This window comes from Penicillium malachiteum (assembly GCF_028827825.1).
Source record: "Penicillium malachiteum strain IBT 17515 chromosome Unknown utg000005l:1.0-9002435.0:326005.0-9005861.0, whole genome shotgun sequence".
NCBI classification, from domain to species: domain Eukaryota; kingdom Fungi; phylum Ascomycota; class Eurotiomycetes; order Eurotiales; family Aspergillaceae; genus Penicillium; species Penicillium malachiteum.
The window spans coordinates 3,837,886-3,852,754 of record NW_026643099.1 but is presented as its reverse complement, the minus strand read 5'-3'; the positions used below and the strand labels follow the sequence as shown (position 1 = coordinate 3,852,754).

At 49.1% G+C, this 14,869-nt stretch overlaps 8 protein-coding genes across 8 annotated transcripts; 5 read left to right on the top strand and 3 right to left on the bottom strand.

Moving 5' to 3' along the window:
* Positions 1 to 137: 137 nt before the first annotated feature.
* Positions 138 to 2,267, top strand: N7483_011433 (putative ATP dependent RNA helicase; the record flags this gene model as incomplete). The annotated part of the gene is made up of 3 exons (XM_057094860.1): positions 138 to 362; positions 419 to 2,074; positions 2,136 to 2,267. The coding sequence occupies 3 exons, from the start codon at positions 138 to 140 to the stop codon at positions 2,265 to 2,267; spliced, it is 2,013 nt and encodes a 670-aa protein (XP_056940831.1).
* Positions 2,268 to 2,586: 319 nt separating this feature from the next.
* Positions 2,587 to 3,498, top strand: N7483_011432 (PITH domain-containing protein; the record flags this gene model as incomplete). The annotated part of the gene is made up of 3 exons (XM_057094859.1): positions 2,587 to 2,725; positions 2,797 to 2,908; positions 3,078 to 3,498. The coding sequence occupies 3 exons, from the start codon at positions 2,587 to 2,589 to the stop codon at positions 3,496 to 3,498; spliced, it is 672 nt and encodes a 223-aa protein (XP_056940830.1).
* A 233-nt stretch (positions 3,499 to 3,731) lies between these two features.
* Positions 3,732 to 4,567, bottom strand: N7483_011431 (ESCRT-III subunit protein VPS20; the record flags this gene model as incomplete). The annotated part of the gene is made up of 2 exons (XM_057094858.1): positions 3,732 to 4,380; positions 4,524 to 4,567. The coding sequence occupies 2 exons, from the start codon at positions 4,565 to 4,567 to the stop codon at positions 3,732 to 3,734; spliced, it is 693 nt and encodes a 230-aa protein (XP_056940829.1).
* Positions 4,568 to 4,721: 154 nt separating this feature from the next.
* N7483_011430 (putative AAA family ATPase/60S ribosome export protein Rix7) lies at positions 4,722 to 6,999 on the top strand (the record flags this gene model as incomplete). Its single annotated transcript, XM_057094857.1, has 3 exons — positions 4,722 to 4,775; positions 4,830 to 5,069; positions 5,128 to 6,999. 3 exons carry the CDS (start codon positions 4,722 to 4,724, stop codon positions 6,997 to 6,999), a joined length of 2,166 nt encoding a protein of 721 aa, XP_056940828.1.
* Positions 7,000 to 7,500: 501 nt separating this feature from the next.
* On the bottom strand, positions 7,501 to 9,828 carry erb1 (ribosome biogenesis protein ERB1; the record flags this gene model as incomplete). The annotated part of the gene is made up of 1 exon (XM_057094856.1): positions 7,501 to 9,828. One exon carries the CDS (start codon positions 9,826 to 9,828, stop codon positions 7,501 to 7,503), a length of 2,328 nt encoding a protein of 775 aa, XP_056940827.1.
* A 430-nt stretch (positions 9,829 to 10,258) lies between these two features.
* Positions 10,259 to 11,341, top strand: N7483_011428 (Zn(II)2Cys6 transcription factor rglT; the record flags this gene model as incomplete). The annotated part of the gene is made up of 1 exon (XM_057094855.1): positions 10,259 to 11,341. The coding sequence occupies one exon, from the start codon at positions 10,259 to 10,261 to the stop codon at positions 11,339 to 11,341; it is 1,083 nt and encodes a 360-aa protein (XP_056940826.1).
* A 317-nt stretch (positions 11,342 to 11,658) lies between these two features.
* Positions 11,659 to 13,108, bottom strand: N7483_011427 (Paf1-complex subunit LEO1; the record flags this gene model as incomplete). The annotated part of the gene is made up of 3 exons (XM_057094854.1): positions 11,659 to 12,657; positions 12,709 to 12,883; positions 12,936 to 13,108. 3 exons carry the CDS (start codon positions 13,106 to 13,108, stop codon positions 11,659 to 11,661), a joined length of 1,347 nt encoding a protein of 448 aa, XP_056940825.1.
* A 278-nt stretch (positions 13,109 to 13,386) lies between these two features.
* On the top strand, positions 13,387 to 14,763 carry N7483_011426 (Mob1/phocein family protein; the record flags this gene model as incomplete). Its single annotated transcript, XM_057094853.1, has 4 exons — positions 13,387 to 13,409; positions 13,648 to 13,991; positions 14,052 to 14,166; positions 14,226 to 14,763. The coding sequence occupies 4 exons, from the start codon at positions 13,387 to 13,389 to the stop codon at positions 14,761 to 14,763; spliced, it is 1,020 nt and encodes a 339-aa protein (XP_056940824.1).
* Between the last annotated feature and the right edge of the window lie 106 nt (positions 14,764 to 14,869).

Sequence of the window (14,869 nt, the reverse complement as noted above, 5' to 3'; positions counted from 1 at the left end):
ACCACATATTCTTACCATGATCAATTATCTCGATAGAGGATATTCAGCATGGTTTCTTATTATTACATCTATGCGTGATCTGGCATGTTAAGCAACAATCTACAGTCTTAATTTTCATCGGGGCAAAAAAAGCAAAAATGACAACAGAGCAGGAGTTGTCGACCTCCTTCATTCCAGCGTTGTATAAACCAGCTGCACTTTTACCTATTGCAAGACACAAAGCAAGTCTTCTTTATTTGGTTGAGAAATACCCGGTCACTATTGTGGTAGGCCAGACGGGCAGTGGAAAAACAACACAACTCCCCCAGTATCTTGATCAGGCAGGTTGGTGTGAAGATGGAAAGCTCATTGCTGTCACTCAGGTATGTAAAAAATTTAGAATGAATTGAATGGGATCTTGCTAAATACTCTTATATAGCCCCGTCGCGTGGCTGCCACCACAGTTGCCACAAGAGTTGCGGAGGAGATGCGCTGTAAGGTCGGAGAGGCAGTAGGCTACTCAATTCGGTTTGAGGACCTTACTTCTGCTGAAACCAGAGTCAAGTTTCTCACAGATGGAATGCTGCTCAGAGAAGCACTTGTTGATCCACTGTTATCAAGGTATTCCGTGATCATGGTCGATGAGGCCCATGAGAGGTCTTTGAGTACGGATGTCCTACTTGGAATCCTCAAGAAAATTAGAAAAAAGCGCCCCGAGCTTCGCATTATTATAAGTAGTGCAACACTTCAGGCAGAGGATTTTCTGAGATTTTTTGCAGGCGATGAGTATCATCCCGACGCAGATCCCGCTGAGCTGGGTGGAAGCATTGGAAGAATCATTAGCCTGGAGGGCAGGATGTATCCGGTTGATACGTTGTTCCTTGAATCAGCTGCAGAGGACTATGTGGAGAGAGCCGTCAAGACCGTATTCGATATCCACACTCAAGAATCAGAAGGCGACATTCTTGTCTTCCTCACTGGCCGTGAAGAGATTGATCGAGCAATTCAATTGATATCTGAGCGGGCGGCCGACCTTCATCCAAAATCTCCCTCTTTGGTCCCATTGCCGCTGTATGCCGGTCTAACCACCGAACAGCAAATGTACGTGTTTGAGCCAACTAGTGAAAACTCACGTAAGGTGATTGTTTCAACCAATATTGCAGAGGCATCAGTGACAATTGACGGGATTGTTTATGTTATCGACTGTGGCTTTGCCAAACTTCGAGCATACAATCCCAGCACCGGCATTGAAACATTAACGGCAGTGCCCATCTCAAAAGCATCTGCCACCCAACGTGCTGGCCGAGCGGGAAGAACCAGGCCTGGCAAGTGCTTTCGCCTCTACACAGAACAAACTTATGAACAACTCCCGGAAGCGACCATTCCTGAAATTCAGCGATCAAATCTTGCTCCCATTGTTATGCACCTCAAGGCCTTGGGAATTGATAACATCGTCCGATTTGATTTCTTAACATCGCCCCCAGCAGAGCTGGTGATCCGAGCCTTTGAACTTTTATTCTCCCTGGGTGCAGTGGATGACTATGCCAAACTTACTAAACCACTTGGTATGCGTATGGCAGAGCTTGCAGTTGATCCTATGATGGCGAAGGTGCTACTTGCAGCACCCACATTCAACTGTCTCAGTGAGATGCTTTCCATTGCAGCCATGGTCAGTCTTCAAGGGACAGTCTGGGTCCAGAGCCATGACAACAAGAAGGCCGCAGAAAGCCACCGGCGCAAGTTCGCCGTCGAGGAAGGTGATCACCTTACCTACCTAAATGTATACCAGGCATTTGTGACCAAGGGCAAGAAGGACTCCAAATGGTGCCGTGAGCACCTTCTGAACTACCGTGCAATGCAACGAGCAGTTAGCATTCGGGGTCAATTGAAGCGATATCTTGAGCGCTTTGGTATCCAGATTGATGAGACTCTATCTCGTCAACAAACTGTTGATACGAGTAGACAACCAGAGCAGATTCAACGATGTCTTACTACCGGCTATTTTGCCCATGCTGCTAAGATGCAGCCAGATGGAACTTTCAAGACAGTCAGCGGGGGCCTCACCTTGCATGCTCACCCTAGTTCTTTGATGTTTGTAAGTGTAGTTTATATAACTTCCCAGGTGCCTTTCGAGGATGTTACTAACATTTTCTTAGAATCGCAAAGCAGACTGGGTGATTTTTCATGAAATCATGCAAACAGGCGACAAGACATACATCCGCGACATTACCAAGATTGAAAAGAATTATCTCTTGGAATATGCACCTGAATATTATAAGGTGACTTGACTTAGTTCAAACCAGAATAGAAATCCAAAGATACCCAGGCGTTGAACTGATGAATGCAAAACATAAAATTCTTCATACTACTCATTAATAGGTATGCAATATCACAGTATACTCAGCTTCATATTTATAATTCTATAAACTATATCCTTCAAGTTGTCTATAATATCTATGTATGGCTTGAGTGAGATCTACTATGAGATCTACTAGGCAATGTAGATCTATGTCACGGGATGCGGGGAGATTTCCGCTTTTCATTTCTTTCATCTTCACATCTACTTCGAGTTCTTTTTTCCACAACTTACTTGATAAATCACTCACCATGTCTGGTCACGATCACCACGATAATGGCCATGGCGGGCACTGCCATGCAGAGCATGATCATTCCAACGACATCACCCCTGCTATCCAGTCTCTTCTTTATTCGCAGATTGACTTTGATATGATCAACACCTTGAACGGTAAGTCTCTGCTGGGCAGCAAGCTCAATATGAAAACCTGTGATCGAGCATTTACTAACATTCTTGACTAGAGTCTACTCCTCAAGGTGGCGCTGCAATTGTTCGAAAGACTTGGGCTGAACGAATGAATGACAAGCCTGAGCTCGAGAGTGATGCCGATGAGCAACTCCTCATGTTTATTCCGTTAGTACTATACAATCAATTCAATTCTTCAATTCTGATCAGTTTCTTTGTTATTGTTTATTCCCTGCGAAATTTGACTACCCCGCTATGCCCCTCATTGTCGGATACACAAAAAGCACGGGCGCACGTACATTGCTCAAACTATAACTAACGTAATATAACAAACTAGATTTACGGGCCAAGTCAAACTTCACTCTCTGCTCATCTACACAGCCCCAACCTCCTCCGCACCCAAGACAGTAAAACTATTCAAGAACCGTGATGACCTTGACTTTCCCTCCGCTTCGGAACTCTCCCCAACTCAAACCATTGAAGTCCCACAGCCCCAAGCCGGAGCTGATGTCTTTGAGCTGCCTTTGAATCGCGCCCACTGGAACACTACCACTTCGATCACCCTTTTCTTTGAAGATAACTGGAGCGACGGAGATGAAGATGTTACCAAGGTCGGCTACATTGGATTCAAAGGTCAATTTATGGCACTGAACCGGGAGCCTGTGAGCTTCCTCTACGAAGCGGCGGCCAATCCTAGTGACCATGTCGCTATCCCAGGTGTTAGTGGTCTCGGAGGCCGTGTTATGCCTGGTCAGTAGACTTTGAATTGATTCTTGAAGATACCCTGGGGCTTCGGGTTGTATTCTTTTTTTTTCTTTTTCTTTTTATGGGAAGGCGATTTCAACTTCAACTTCAATGTATTAACGATTTCTACACGCAATGATTATGAATGATGAGCAAAACAATGTGCATAAGTTCACAAGAAACCACCAACGCCATGCAGTGTTATGATCAAAGTCATGCAAATTATACCCAGTTCAAGATGAAGCAACTACGCAGCTAGTGCAGCTGTTCTTGTCTTTGTTTTTGCCCTTCTTGGCTCCTCCGGGGTCTCGACCTCTTCCGGTGTAGGTAAAGCGTTGGTTGGGGCATTTGGTAAATTCGGTGCAGCTTGTGGACCTGCGACCTCGCGCTGTAAAGCCTCCAGTTCCTCTTCCACATCGTCCTCGTCTTGGTTGGACAGGTTGCCTTCGAGCATCTGACTGATTTCCTGTAATCGAGTCCCGTCAGTTGATTCCAGAGGCATCATAGTAGAGAAAGTAGTAGCTTTCCATACCTCTTGATAAGCGCGTGCTTCCTCTGTCTCTCCCATCAATCGTTCCACGCCCTCAATCCCACCCATCTCTTTGTTGATAGCCTTGAGCACCTCGGTACCCTGCTGCAAGCCAAAGAGCACGTCCTTCTGCACCAGTGCAAATTCCACCTGACTTGCTAGTTGCTCCAGCTGTGCGAGTTGGCCATCGGTCTTATCCAAAAGAGACTCCTGGTATTTCTTGCGTCGTAGCGCAAGCAGCGCTCGTCGTCGATCATTCTGCGCCAGACATTCCTTTGCGATTTCGGTTTCGCGGTCAGTTAAGACCGTAATACGTTTCCGATACTGCTTTAGCTTATCGCGCTGGTTCTTGAGATCGAGGATCGCTCTATTGATTTCAATAATCAGCTATCAGTTGCCATGGAGTCATAGTGGAGTGTTTGAAGGAGGGGTCTCGTGAGGGGAATTCTGCCATAATGCAGGGCCTCCAAGACTCCAAAGAGGAATAATTGTTATGGATCTCAAACTTACCGATCCTGAGATGAAATCTTCTGTGAACTGCTTGTGTTTCCCATATCGCATTATAATGTAGGATAGAAACATTGATTTCGTTAATGACGTGGGGGAAGTTCCACCGCCATGGCCGCTAACCCCGAAAATCACGGCTAAATCTCATCTTTCCGCTTTTTCCCCAATTTTTTTTTCTTCTTTGCTATCGCAACTACAAACATGCCTAGGAATCGTGGAGGAAGACCGACCCTAAGTCAGGGTCTAGACCGTGAGGTAAGATCATTATAAATATGTTTAAAGGGGAAATCAATTGACAGTGGTTTCTAGGTCTACCAGGTCGTGCGCAAAATTATTGACGACCAACCCGACGCCAGTCGCATTCGTCTTTCACCTTCTGCGATTTACGAGCAGATCAAAAAATCGAACTCAAGTCTGAACCGCAAGCCGAAGAAGTTACTAGAGGACAGTGTGGAGCGAGTACTGGAAGTTATTAAGGCCGATATGGGAGACGAAGATGAGGAGTCTGTGGAGGGAGACTTTGAGGGACTTGAGGAGCCACCTGCTACTGTATGTCACAATGCTGGGTAGCCTGAGTGTTGGTTTTCAGGCTGATAATATTTCATAGGAGCCCAATGGCGTGAACCAGAGCATTGTCGGCATGTGGAATACCCCGAAACCGGCGTCCTCTAAGAAATCTGAGTCAGGTTCCTCGAAGAGAAGAAGAGACGGCGGAGAATCAGCATCCAAACGACGCAAAGCAGACTCCGCAGTCGATCGGTCCCCGCCAACACATGTTAGTCTGGCGGATTTGGGTGGTCTGGACGATGTGGTACAGGAACTGGGTGACCTGGTTATTCTGCCCATGACTCGCCCACAGGTTTACCTCTCTTCAAACGTACAACCGCCGCGTGGAGTCTTGCTGCATGGTCCTCCTGGTTGCGGTAAGACTATGATCGCCAACGCATTCGCAGCAGAGCTGGGTGTGCCTTTCATCTCGATCTCAGCTCCCTCAATCGTATCCGGCATGTCGGGTGAATCCGAGAAGGCTTTACGAGAACACTTCGATGAGGCCAAGCGACTTGCACCTTGCCTGATCTTCATTGATGAAATCGATGCTATTACACCGAAGCGAGAGAGTGCCCAAAGAGAAATGGAGAAGAGAATTGTCGCCCAGCTTCTGACCTGCATGGACGAGATTGCTCTTGAGAAGACCGACGGAAAGCCCGTCATTGTTCTGGCAGCTACCAACCGTCCAGACAGCTTAGATGCCGCATTGCGTCGTGGAGGCCGTTTCGATAAGGAAATTAATATGACCGTTCCCTCTGAGCCAGTCCGAGAGCTGATTCTCCGAGCCTTGACCCGGAAGATGGAATTAGCTGATGACCTTGACTTTAAGACACTGGCCAAGCGAACACCTGGTTTCGTCGGTGCTGACCTTAACGACCTTGTCTCCACCGCAGGATCAGCTGCCATTAAACGATACCTAGACATCCTCAAGTCCAACAGCGGCGAGGAGATGGAAATTGAAGGGGAGGACGAGATCAGCCCCAGGGTTAAAGAACTTCGTCGTTTAATCACACACGCAAAAGAGAACCCCATCGGCGACGAAGCAGAGACCGTGCACGTCTCAAACGCAGACTTCTTCACTGCACTTCCTAAGATCCAACCCTCTTCCAAGCGTGAAGGCTTCGCTACCATTCCCGACACAACATGGGCAGATATCGGTGCTCTGGGTGGTGTGCGCGATGAACTCTGTACTGCGATTGTGGAGCCAATCCGGAACCCCGACATTTACGAAAAGGTCGGTATCACCGCGCCAACCGGTGTTCTCCTTTGGGGACCTCCAGGTTGCGGTAAGACACTGCTTGCCAAGGCCGTGGCCAACGAGTCTCGCGCCAATTTCATCAGCGTCAAGGGTCCAGAGCTACTGAACAAGTTCGTCGGTGAATCTGAGCGTGCCGTCCGTCAAGTTTTCGTTCGCGCTCGCTCCTCTATTCCCTGTGTTATCTTCTTCGATGAATTAGACGCTCTTGTACCCCGTCGTGACGATGCGCTCTCCGAAGCCTCAGCACGTGTCGTTAACACCCTTCTCACCGAACTTGACGGTTTAGGCACTCGCCAGGGAATCTATGTCATTGCCGCTACTAACCGGCCCGACATTATTGACCCAGCCATGCTTCGTCCAGGTCGTCTGGAGACCCTCCTCTTCGTTAACCTTCCCTCACCACTGGAGCGTGCCGAGATTCTGCAGACTTTGGTCCGGAACTTACCCGTTGAGTTCAATGAGGAACTGCGCAGACTTGCAGAGGAATGCGAGGGATTCAGTGGTGCGGATCTGGGCAGCTTGTTACGCCGTGCTGGTTACTTGGCTATTAAGCGTCGTGATACTATTAAGATTGAGGACTTTGTAGCTGCGAGGTCATTCGTTCGACCTAGTGTTACTGATCTGAAGAAGTATGAGAAATTGCGCAGGAATTGGGATGGTGGTGCGGTTTGAGACCACCTGAATGATGATGCTGTATAGAGCGTTGGTTGTTATGTGGGTAGACATGGATATAGATACCCTCAGGCTTGTGATTATTGCATTGCAGTCGATTTATGAACATGAAGCAATATGTAAATTTTGCAATATTCCAGTTGTTCCTACTGAGCCCTGCTTAGCCGTAGATCGTCTTTAAGTCCCTTACCCTTGAATCTTTAATCTCCAAACGTGAGGATGTCAAACTTTGGACCGCTATCAGTCTGGTCAATTGGAACATCGTACTCGCAAGACATACTACTAGTAGTAATAATTGCCGGTTGCCACCTGGGCACAGAATCGCAGCCTCCCGGGCTACAAGGATGATACAAACACTCACTAAAACTATATGATAAAGATCGGATTAAAGATTGAACACTTTTAGACATAGTATAGGCTATAAAAAGACTATGCACAAACAAAGAAACGCCATCAAGGACATAAGTAAGGAAATATATCATGCACAAAACCCCCCAATAATTACATCCACAAGCGACATGTACCATCGGCACCGGCACTAACACACCAGGCTTCACGAGGGTGCCAGTCGATATCCAAAACACCCAGCTCGCCAGTAATCTTGTGACCCTTAAGCACCTTAAGAGGAACAATAGTAGCATTGCTGAGCATATCACCCGTAACGCTACCGTGGAAGATCTGCAAAGAACCATCATCACTAGCATCAGCGAAGAGCGGGTAGCGACCACCAGGGTGGAACTTGACGGCACGGATAGCCTTGCGGTGATAACGGAGAGTCTTGTAAGGACGCTGCGAGAGGTCGAGATCGTGCCAGAGCAGGCGACGGTCGTAGGAACCAACAATTATGTTGTCGCCACCGGAGGCAGTAGAGGAAGTGGGGTGGATATCGAAAGAGGAGATCCAGCGCGCACCGGGCTGCAGGATCTTGACCAGCAGTTGTCGTGAAAGATCATAGGCACGGATGGAGCGCTGGTTGGCCACGAAGAGAATGGGTTTTGAGGGGTGGAAGTGGGCGGTCTGTGGGGGACCACCACCCTTGAGACGGCGGCGGAAGGGGAACTGGGTGAGGTGCTTGGAGAGAGTGTGGATGGAGATGGCGACTGAGGCTGGGGTCGAGGCGCCTGAGCAGACACTGACGAAGTAGTCACCACGGCGGTGCCAAGAGATAGACTTGGGCACGTAGCGGAGAGGAATAACAACGCAAACACCGGCTTCGGCGAGAGCAGACGAGGGTCGGATCCATTGGACAGGCTTGTTGACCTTGTTTGCTTCGGCGCCAACGGGGGCAGGGGCGGAGGCAGCGTAACCCCAACCGGCATCAAGAAGATCCAGACTGTTCTTCTCAATCTCGGGGTCGGCAATCGGGGGCACGGCAAGGAAAATATCGTCTCCAGAGGCAATGGCAAGAACGATAGCATCCTTACCAGGGCGCCAGCGGACGACATTCACAGCGTCCTCATCGCTGACCTTGACGCTCCAGAGTTGACGACCAGTCAGGAGTTCCCAAACGCGAACGGTACCATCATCACCACCAGTTGCAAGCCAGATTCCAGTTGGGTCCACAGCGAGCGAGCGAACACGGCCCTTGTGACCACGGAAGACTGTCGCACATGTTGTAGGGAAGGGCTTGAGTTCTTCGGGGCTGGGAAGCTTAGGAAGCAAGCTCTCGGGGTCGATGTTCAACTTGCTGCGGCGCACACGGGGTGCAAGGTAGAGATCCAGACAGCGCTCAAACTTCTCCTGAACAAAGTTGTCGTAACCAGGAACCCGACGAAGAGAACCGTAGTCATTGGGCAAGAAGTCCTTCTCACGATCTTCAGGGTCAGTCTGCTCCCACTCCTTACGCTCCTTCTTATCGGGAAGATATTCTTGAGGTGGGTGGTAACTCTCTTCGTAGCCAGGCGGAGGCAGTTTGGGCGCTGGGATGTGCATAGGGTGATCCGGTCGCTCAGCCTCGTCAGCCCACAAGTCGTAGTTAACCAGCTCTTCATCCTGATCCTCGCGGTCCTCGGGGGCCTTGTAAGGAAGAATGCGGCCCTCACGGATGGCCTTCACAATCTTCATCACACGCTTGGCTTCGTGCTTGGATGGAACGAATCGGCGCTTGGGCTCAGGAGCAGCACTCAGAGGCATGATCTCCTTCTGGCTAGAGAAGTATTCCACCAATGGCTCATACTGGTCAAAGCCCTCGCTGGTTATTTCGTTCATCTGCACCTTCTTCAACAGCTCCAATTCATCCTGGCTCAGGTTCAATGGCTTTCCAGTGGAAGGATCAGTCAGACCGGTCCAGCCCTTGGGGATCTCAATGCTGTCGAGCAGGGCATCCAGCGCTTCACCCTTAGCCGGGCGCATAATCTTCTTTCCATTGATGTTGTAACCAATGTGAGGGTACTGGTCGTAGAATGTCAGAGGAATATCACCGATAGTGTTGGCGTTTTCTTCGGCTTCGGAGTAGTCTGAGTTGTCGTCCGGGTTGATTTCGTCGTACAGGTAGCGTTCGTTTCCATTGGCGTCTTTCACGATGCGAACATTGGGCTCGTCGAGGTTCTTGGAGGATAGTTTCGGCTGCTCCTCAACGTCCGAGGGAATTTCATCGCTGTCCAATTCATCCTCATCCTCTTCTTCGTCGCTGAAATCGTCAATCAACTCGACTTCGGAGTCGCCTTCGGAGCCGCTGTCGTCCTCGCCCTCAGAAAGATCATTGTCGTTATCTGACAGAGCGCCATCGAGGTTCTCTGAACTCAATTCATCACCGGAGAATACTCCGGCCTCCTCCTCCACATCGCGAGTCACCGCCTTGCGCTTTTTAGAGGCTGTTCTGGCGACCATGATTGCCGTGGAGCTTGGGTTGTTTCTTCCGCGATTTTTTTTTCTTCTTTTCTGTCGACTCCGCTCACCGCCCACATGACTGCCCCCCAATCTTATCGTATATCGATGATTTCCAATGTTGAATGCTTTCATGCAAGATTACCAATTTATAATTTGATCTTGAAAATATTGGAATGTTAAATTGATTCACAAGTCATGACGGACTCGGGGATATCTGCGCGACCTGATATATCAACGGCGAACTTGGAACCAAAACGACATGCGGCTTGCGATGAATGCAGTGAGTGGCCAAGTATGATGACATGCTAGATCTATGCTGATCATAAATTGATATTCAGGAAAACGCAAGTTGAAATGCTCCGGTGAGCCTAGTGGGTGCTCCCGCTGCTTAAAGCAGTGTATTTCTTGCAATTACTCCATACAAAAACCCATGGGTCGACCCAAGAAACGAGCTCGCGCAGACGATGAGGCGCCCAGTTTCTCTACACAATCAAATGAAAACATATGGCCCAGTCCAGAAAAGACACCACCAGAATCATTCAATATAGCTCCAGATCCTATCGCAGCATCAGATGCACACCATCTATGCCCCCAGCTCTTCTGGCAATCCCAAAGTCGCTCGCCCTCGGCCCAACCAGACCTGTATACGGGCTCGCATGACCATGAACGTTCAGACAGACCAAAAAATCCCAACCTCCCAATCCCTCCATCCTCCAGCCCTTGGCCAGATTTCTCAACTGTATCTCAATCATCAGCCATGCCCTTCACATCTTCAACTAACATCTCCGACCTCCTCTCCATGCCACTCACCCCGCAATCTCCTAATTCAGACCCCACCGTCCCTCAATGTACATGTCTCTCCTACCTATATCTCTGCCTAAGCCATATATCCTCTATTGCCTCTTTCCCTGTCACGAACCATACCCTTTGCTCTCTTTATATCGCCGCTCGAACAGCCCAAGATATCATCCGCTGTGAATCCTGTCCCAAGAACTTTGCCTCGGGTCTTCAAAATGTTATGTTCTGTGGTACGCTCTTAACTGTTGTCGCAGACGCCTGGTTCCGGGTTTATCAGAGCGATCCCGTCGAACTAGGCATGCAGTCTGCACCACAGGACTATATTTCCTTTGTTCTTCAAAGTGAAGATCCCGCTCAGCAGTGGAATAGCTGGTTGCGACAGATTGTACGCCGGGCTGTCATCGGCGGACCCGTCGACCCGAGTGTCCAGGCTCGGTGCAAGAATCAGCCGGCGTTGCTAGCTCTTATCAACGAGGTTGAGAATCGGCAACGTCGATGGCATCAGCCGGGTAATCATCCATGTCCTAACAATCCATTACAAGCTGGAGTTGGGCACGTGATGAATGGAGACGATTGTGAAAGAAAGGAAGAAAAGGAGTTACTTTGTTTCCGAGTTGTTGGGAGTGCAAGGGCAGTCATCTCGAAATTCAACTTTGAGCCACATGAATTTCCTGGAGGGACTGATCTGACTGGTATAACGCATGGAAACGAATAAGTAATGATATTTGGAATGGGGTTTATTGTATTTTTGGCGCATTGGGGTTATTTCATGGGGTTTACTGCTTATATACCACGATCAATCTACACTTCAATGTTAACATTCCATGATATAGCTTCCATGCTCGCATACTAGTTAAATGGAGATCATCGATGATTCAAAAACGTTTCATTAAATTTTTTGGTATCGAAAATGACTTGTTAAAAAGCTCAAAAAGAATCAAATCGAATGCCCACCCCCAGAGACTTGACGCCAGGCCATGTACAGATCAAATGAGAATAAAAATGTATGAGAAGAAGGGAAAAGGCAAGAGATCACTCATCAGAGTCCTCGTCATCCACCACATAACGATGCTTCTTACGAGCTGGAGGTGTACCAGCACGAGCCTCTGGTTCTGAGGGTCTGCTGCGAGATGCCTTAGGAGCAACCTCCTCATCAACCTCACCCTCAGCATCCATATCCTCATCTTCCAGCTCAACCTCGTCATCGTCATCGTCGGCATCTTCCTCAATATCCTCGTCACTACCAACCAGGAAGCCATCGTCCTCATCATACTCATCCTCACGAGTCCGGCCACCACGACCGTAGTCCTCCTCATCATCTGTGTTGATCTCGCCACGACGGTTAACACGACGAGGCTTAGCACGAGGACGACTACCCAGCATGCCTTCAGTCTCAAGAGCGCCAAGAAGACCAATAGCCGCACGAGGAACAGGTGCTGCTCTTTTCTGACCACGATCAGCCTCGCGATCCGCAAGCTGTTGACGACGGCGCTCAGCACGCATGGCCTCACGTTCCAGCATCTCGGCCTTCCTGGAGGCCATCTCTGGATCTTCCTTCATATCGATAACCGGCAAAGAGCCATCAGCAGTCTGCTTACTACCACGAGCAGCAGCAGCCAAGGAAGCCTGGAGCTTCAGGACCGCGTCATCTGTTTCCAAGGTAGTCGGGAGAACAGTCAGACCGTGTGTAACATGTGAAGTCAATCGGAAGATAGAGGCGGTTTCAATCGCAGCACCGAGGTAAACGTGGGAGTCGAGCTTTGTATCGTATTCTCCGGCCTTGTTGAGAGGGACTAGGGGTTTGGTAACGAGGCGGTATTGCTCAAGAGGGGAGGACGCAAGCTGCAAGGTCATGGAACCGTCATTCCAGCGGATGAAGCGTGCATTTGACTGGATCAGGGAACCATCCTTGGGATCTTTGCGCCAGCAGAGTGATGTAGCGGCGGTAGAGTATGCAGGCGCAACGTAGGTCTGAGGGTTGAACTCTTCGGCTTCGATCGAGAGAAATTCGGGGACTCGCATAGTATAGACCTAGAACTCAATTAGACAGAAATCATAAAAAGACGAATGGTTTGTTCTTACCTGGCCATCATTGGTCTCGGGTACTGGCGCACGCGCAAGGCCCATGTCCATGATATTGACTGTCTCCGGGTACCCATAATCGTCGGCCTCATCCATGCGATCTTCAGTACGATCATGGCGGTTCTCATCATCTCCAGAGTCCAGCTGCTCGTCATCTAGAGTACGGGGAGGTCGACTAAGATAAGTTAGTATCATTGTGATTCCAACTAGTGTTCTTTGTGACCTACTCATTGTCAATTCTATCGTCATCCCCGTCAGATCCAAACAGATCAGCATCGTTATCATCATCTCCAGCTCCAAATGGGCTCTGGTTCCCATTGTCAGAATCATGGTCGTCGCCCATGGGACTCTGGCCGCCTCTGCGACCTGGGCGGTGGACAGACTCATCATCGGAAGACATGGGGATTCTCTGTTGAAGGTGGTGTTAAATCGCACCACACGGATCAATTGAGAATGGTGTTATGTTGTTATAGAAGAGAGACAAAGCTAAAGCTATTATAATCGCGATATTCGGGGATCTGGCGGATAAATATGATAATCCGTACCCGGGCCGAATGGGGCTAAGTGGGACCAGGGGGGTTAATGAATGGCCGTCTTTCACCGTTTCTTATTCACTCGAGCTCCAAGTTGGGGGAATTGAATTGAGTATTTTATATATATCATTCGACATTATCAACAATGGCTACTTTCTTTCAGAGTGTGTAAGTCGAACCAGAAATTCACTGAAGCCTGGTGATGTACATTATTGAACCTTGGAATTACCCCCCCTCCATATTACGGTCTCACAATATTCCCCCTCATATACAATGCATCTGAAAGCACAGCGCCACATCACAAAATAACATTCCCGATTCCAAAGTCTAAACATACCCCTGGTCTTTTTCTTGATGCTCTCCTTTCTTCCCAAGCTTTTATTCTGTTTCACTTTCCACACCCTAGGACGCTGACCCAAAACACCCCTTCCCCCCCCCCGCCCCCCGGACCTATTGCTAATCCGCCCTTTAATTATTCAGTCGCCAAGGGTTTGGCAGGGGAGGAAATAACAAGAACAACCCCCCCTAAAAGTCCTGCACAAGCACCTCAAGACCCTCGATCCGGCACCATGTCCAACTCGCCTTCGCTGTCGAACAGTTTGACCGTTGATAACCTCGCCGGAAATGACGCCGATGCTCCCAAGTACTTCTTTCAGGAGAAGTATGCCCCTTTGAATGTGAGGGGTAACTTCTTGACCCTGTGTGCTTGTCCTAAGAATGTGGAGCTGGGCGAATGGCTAGCTCATCAGAGTAAGCATAATCGATAAGGCATATGCAAGTCGGAGGATAATGCTGATATATGGGATGTAGTTGTTGAGCAATACCGTCTGCTTCATGGTATGCTCCAGGTGATCCAGGAGGTCAACAGTGTGACTGGCGTGTCCATTTGTAATGAGAGCACATGTCCGACTATGTCTGCTGGACGGTATGTGGAATAATGCGAGTGCGAACGAGGGTTCATGGAACTAATATACTACTCTATAGACTGACCTACACTTGGCTCGTCGATGGCCGCGCCGCCAAGATCTCGGCTCCCAAGTTCATCAACCGCGTCGAGAAGTGGATTGTCAGCAAGATCCATGACCCAGTCATGTTCCCTACCGAGAAAGTGAACGGTATCCCCGAGACCTCCGCCTTGAAGGATGCAGCTGCCGCCGCTGGAGCTCCCCCCTCAGAAGGCGCCGCGCCAGGCACCACTGGTAACGGCACCGATGACTGGGTCGGCAAGTCAAGTGGTTTCCCTCAGACATTCTACAAGGATTGCCAGGGTATCATGAAGCAGATGTTCCGCTGCTACGCGCATCTGTACCATGCTCACTGGTTGAACCCATTCTGGCACATCAACAAGCACGATATCTTGAACATGTGCTTCGTTCACTTTGTCACAGTGGCCAAGTACTACCAGTTGGTCTCGGATAAGGAGATGGAGCCCATGCAGCCTTTGATTGATCTGTTTATTAAACAGCAGCGTGTACCTCCCGAGGCACTCAATGGTGGACATTGGGCACAAGCCTCGATCTAAGTGATATTCGGAGCATGAGCGAGCATTTTCATTTCACGTTTGTTAAATTTTTCTCAAATACTTTTTTTCCTACTTGATCATCAACCTGGCGTTGACGACTGTTTAT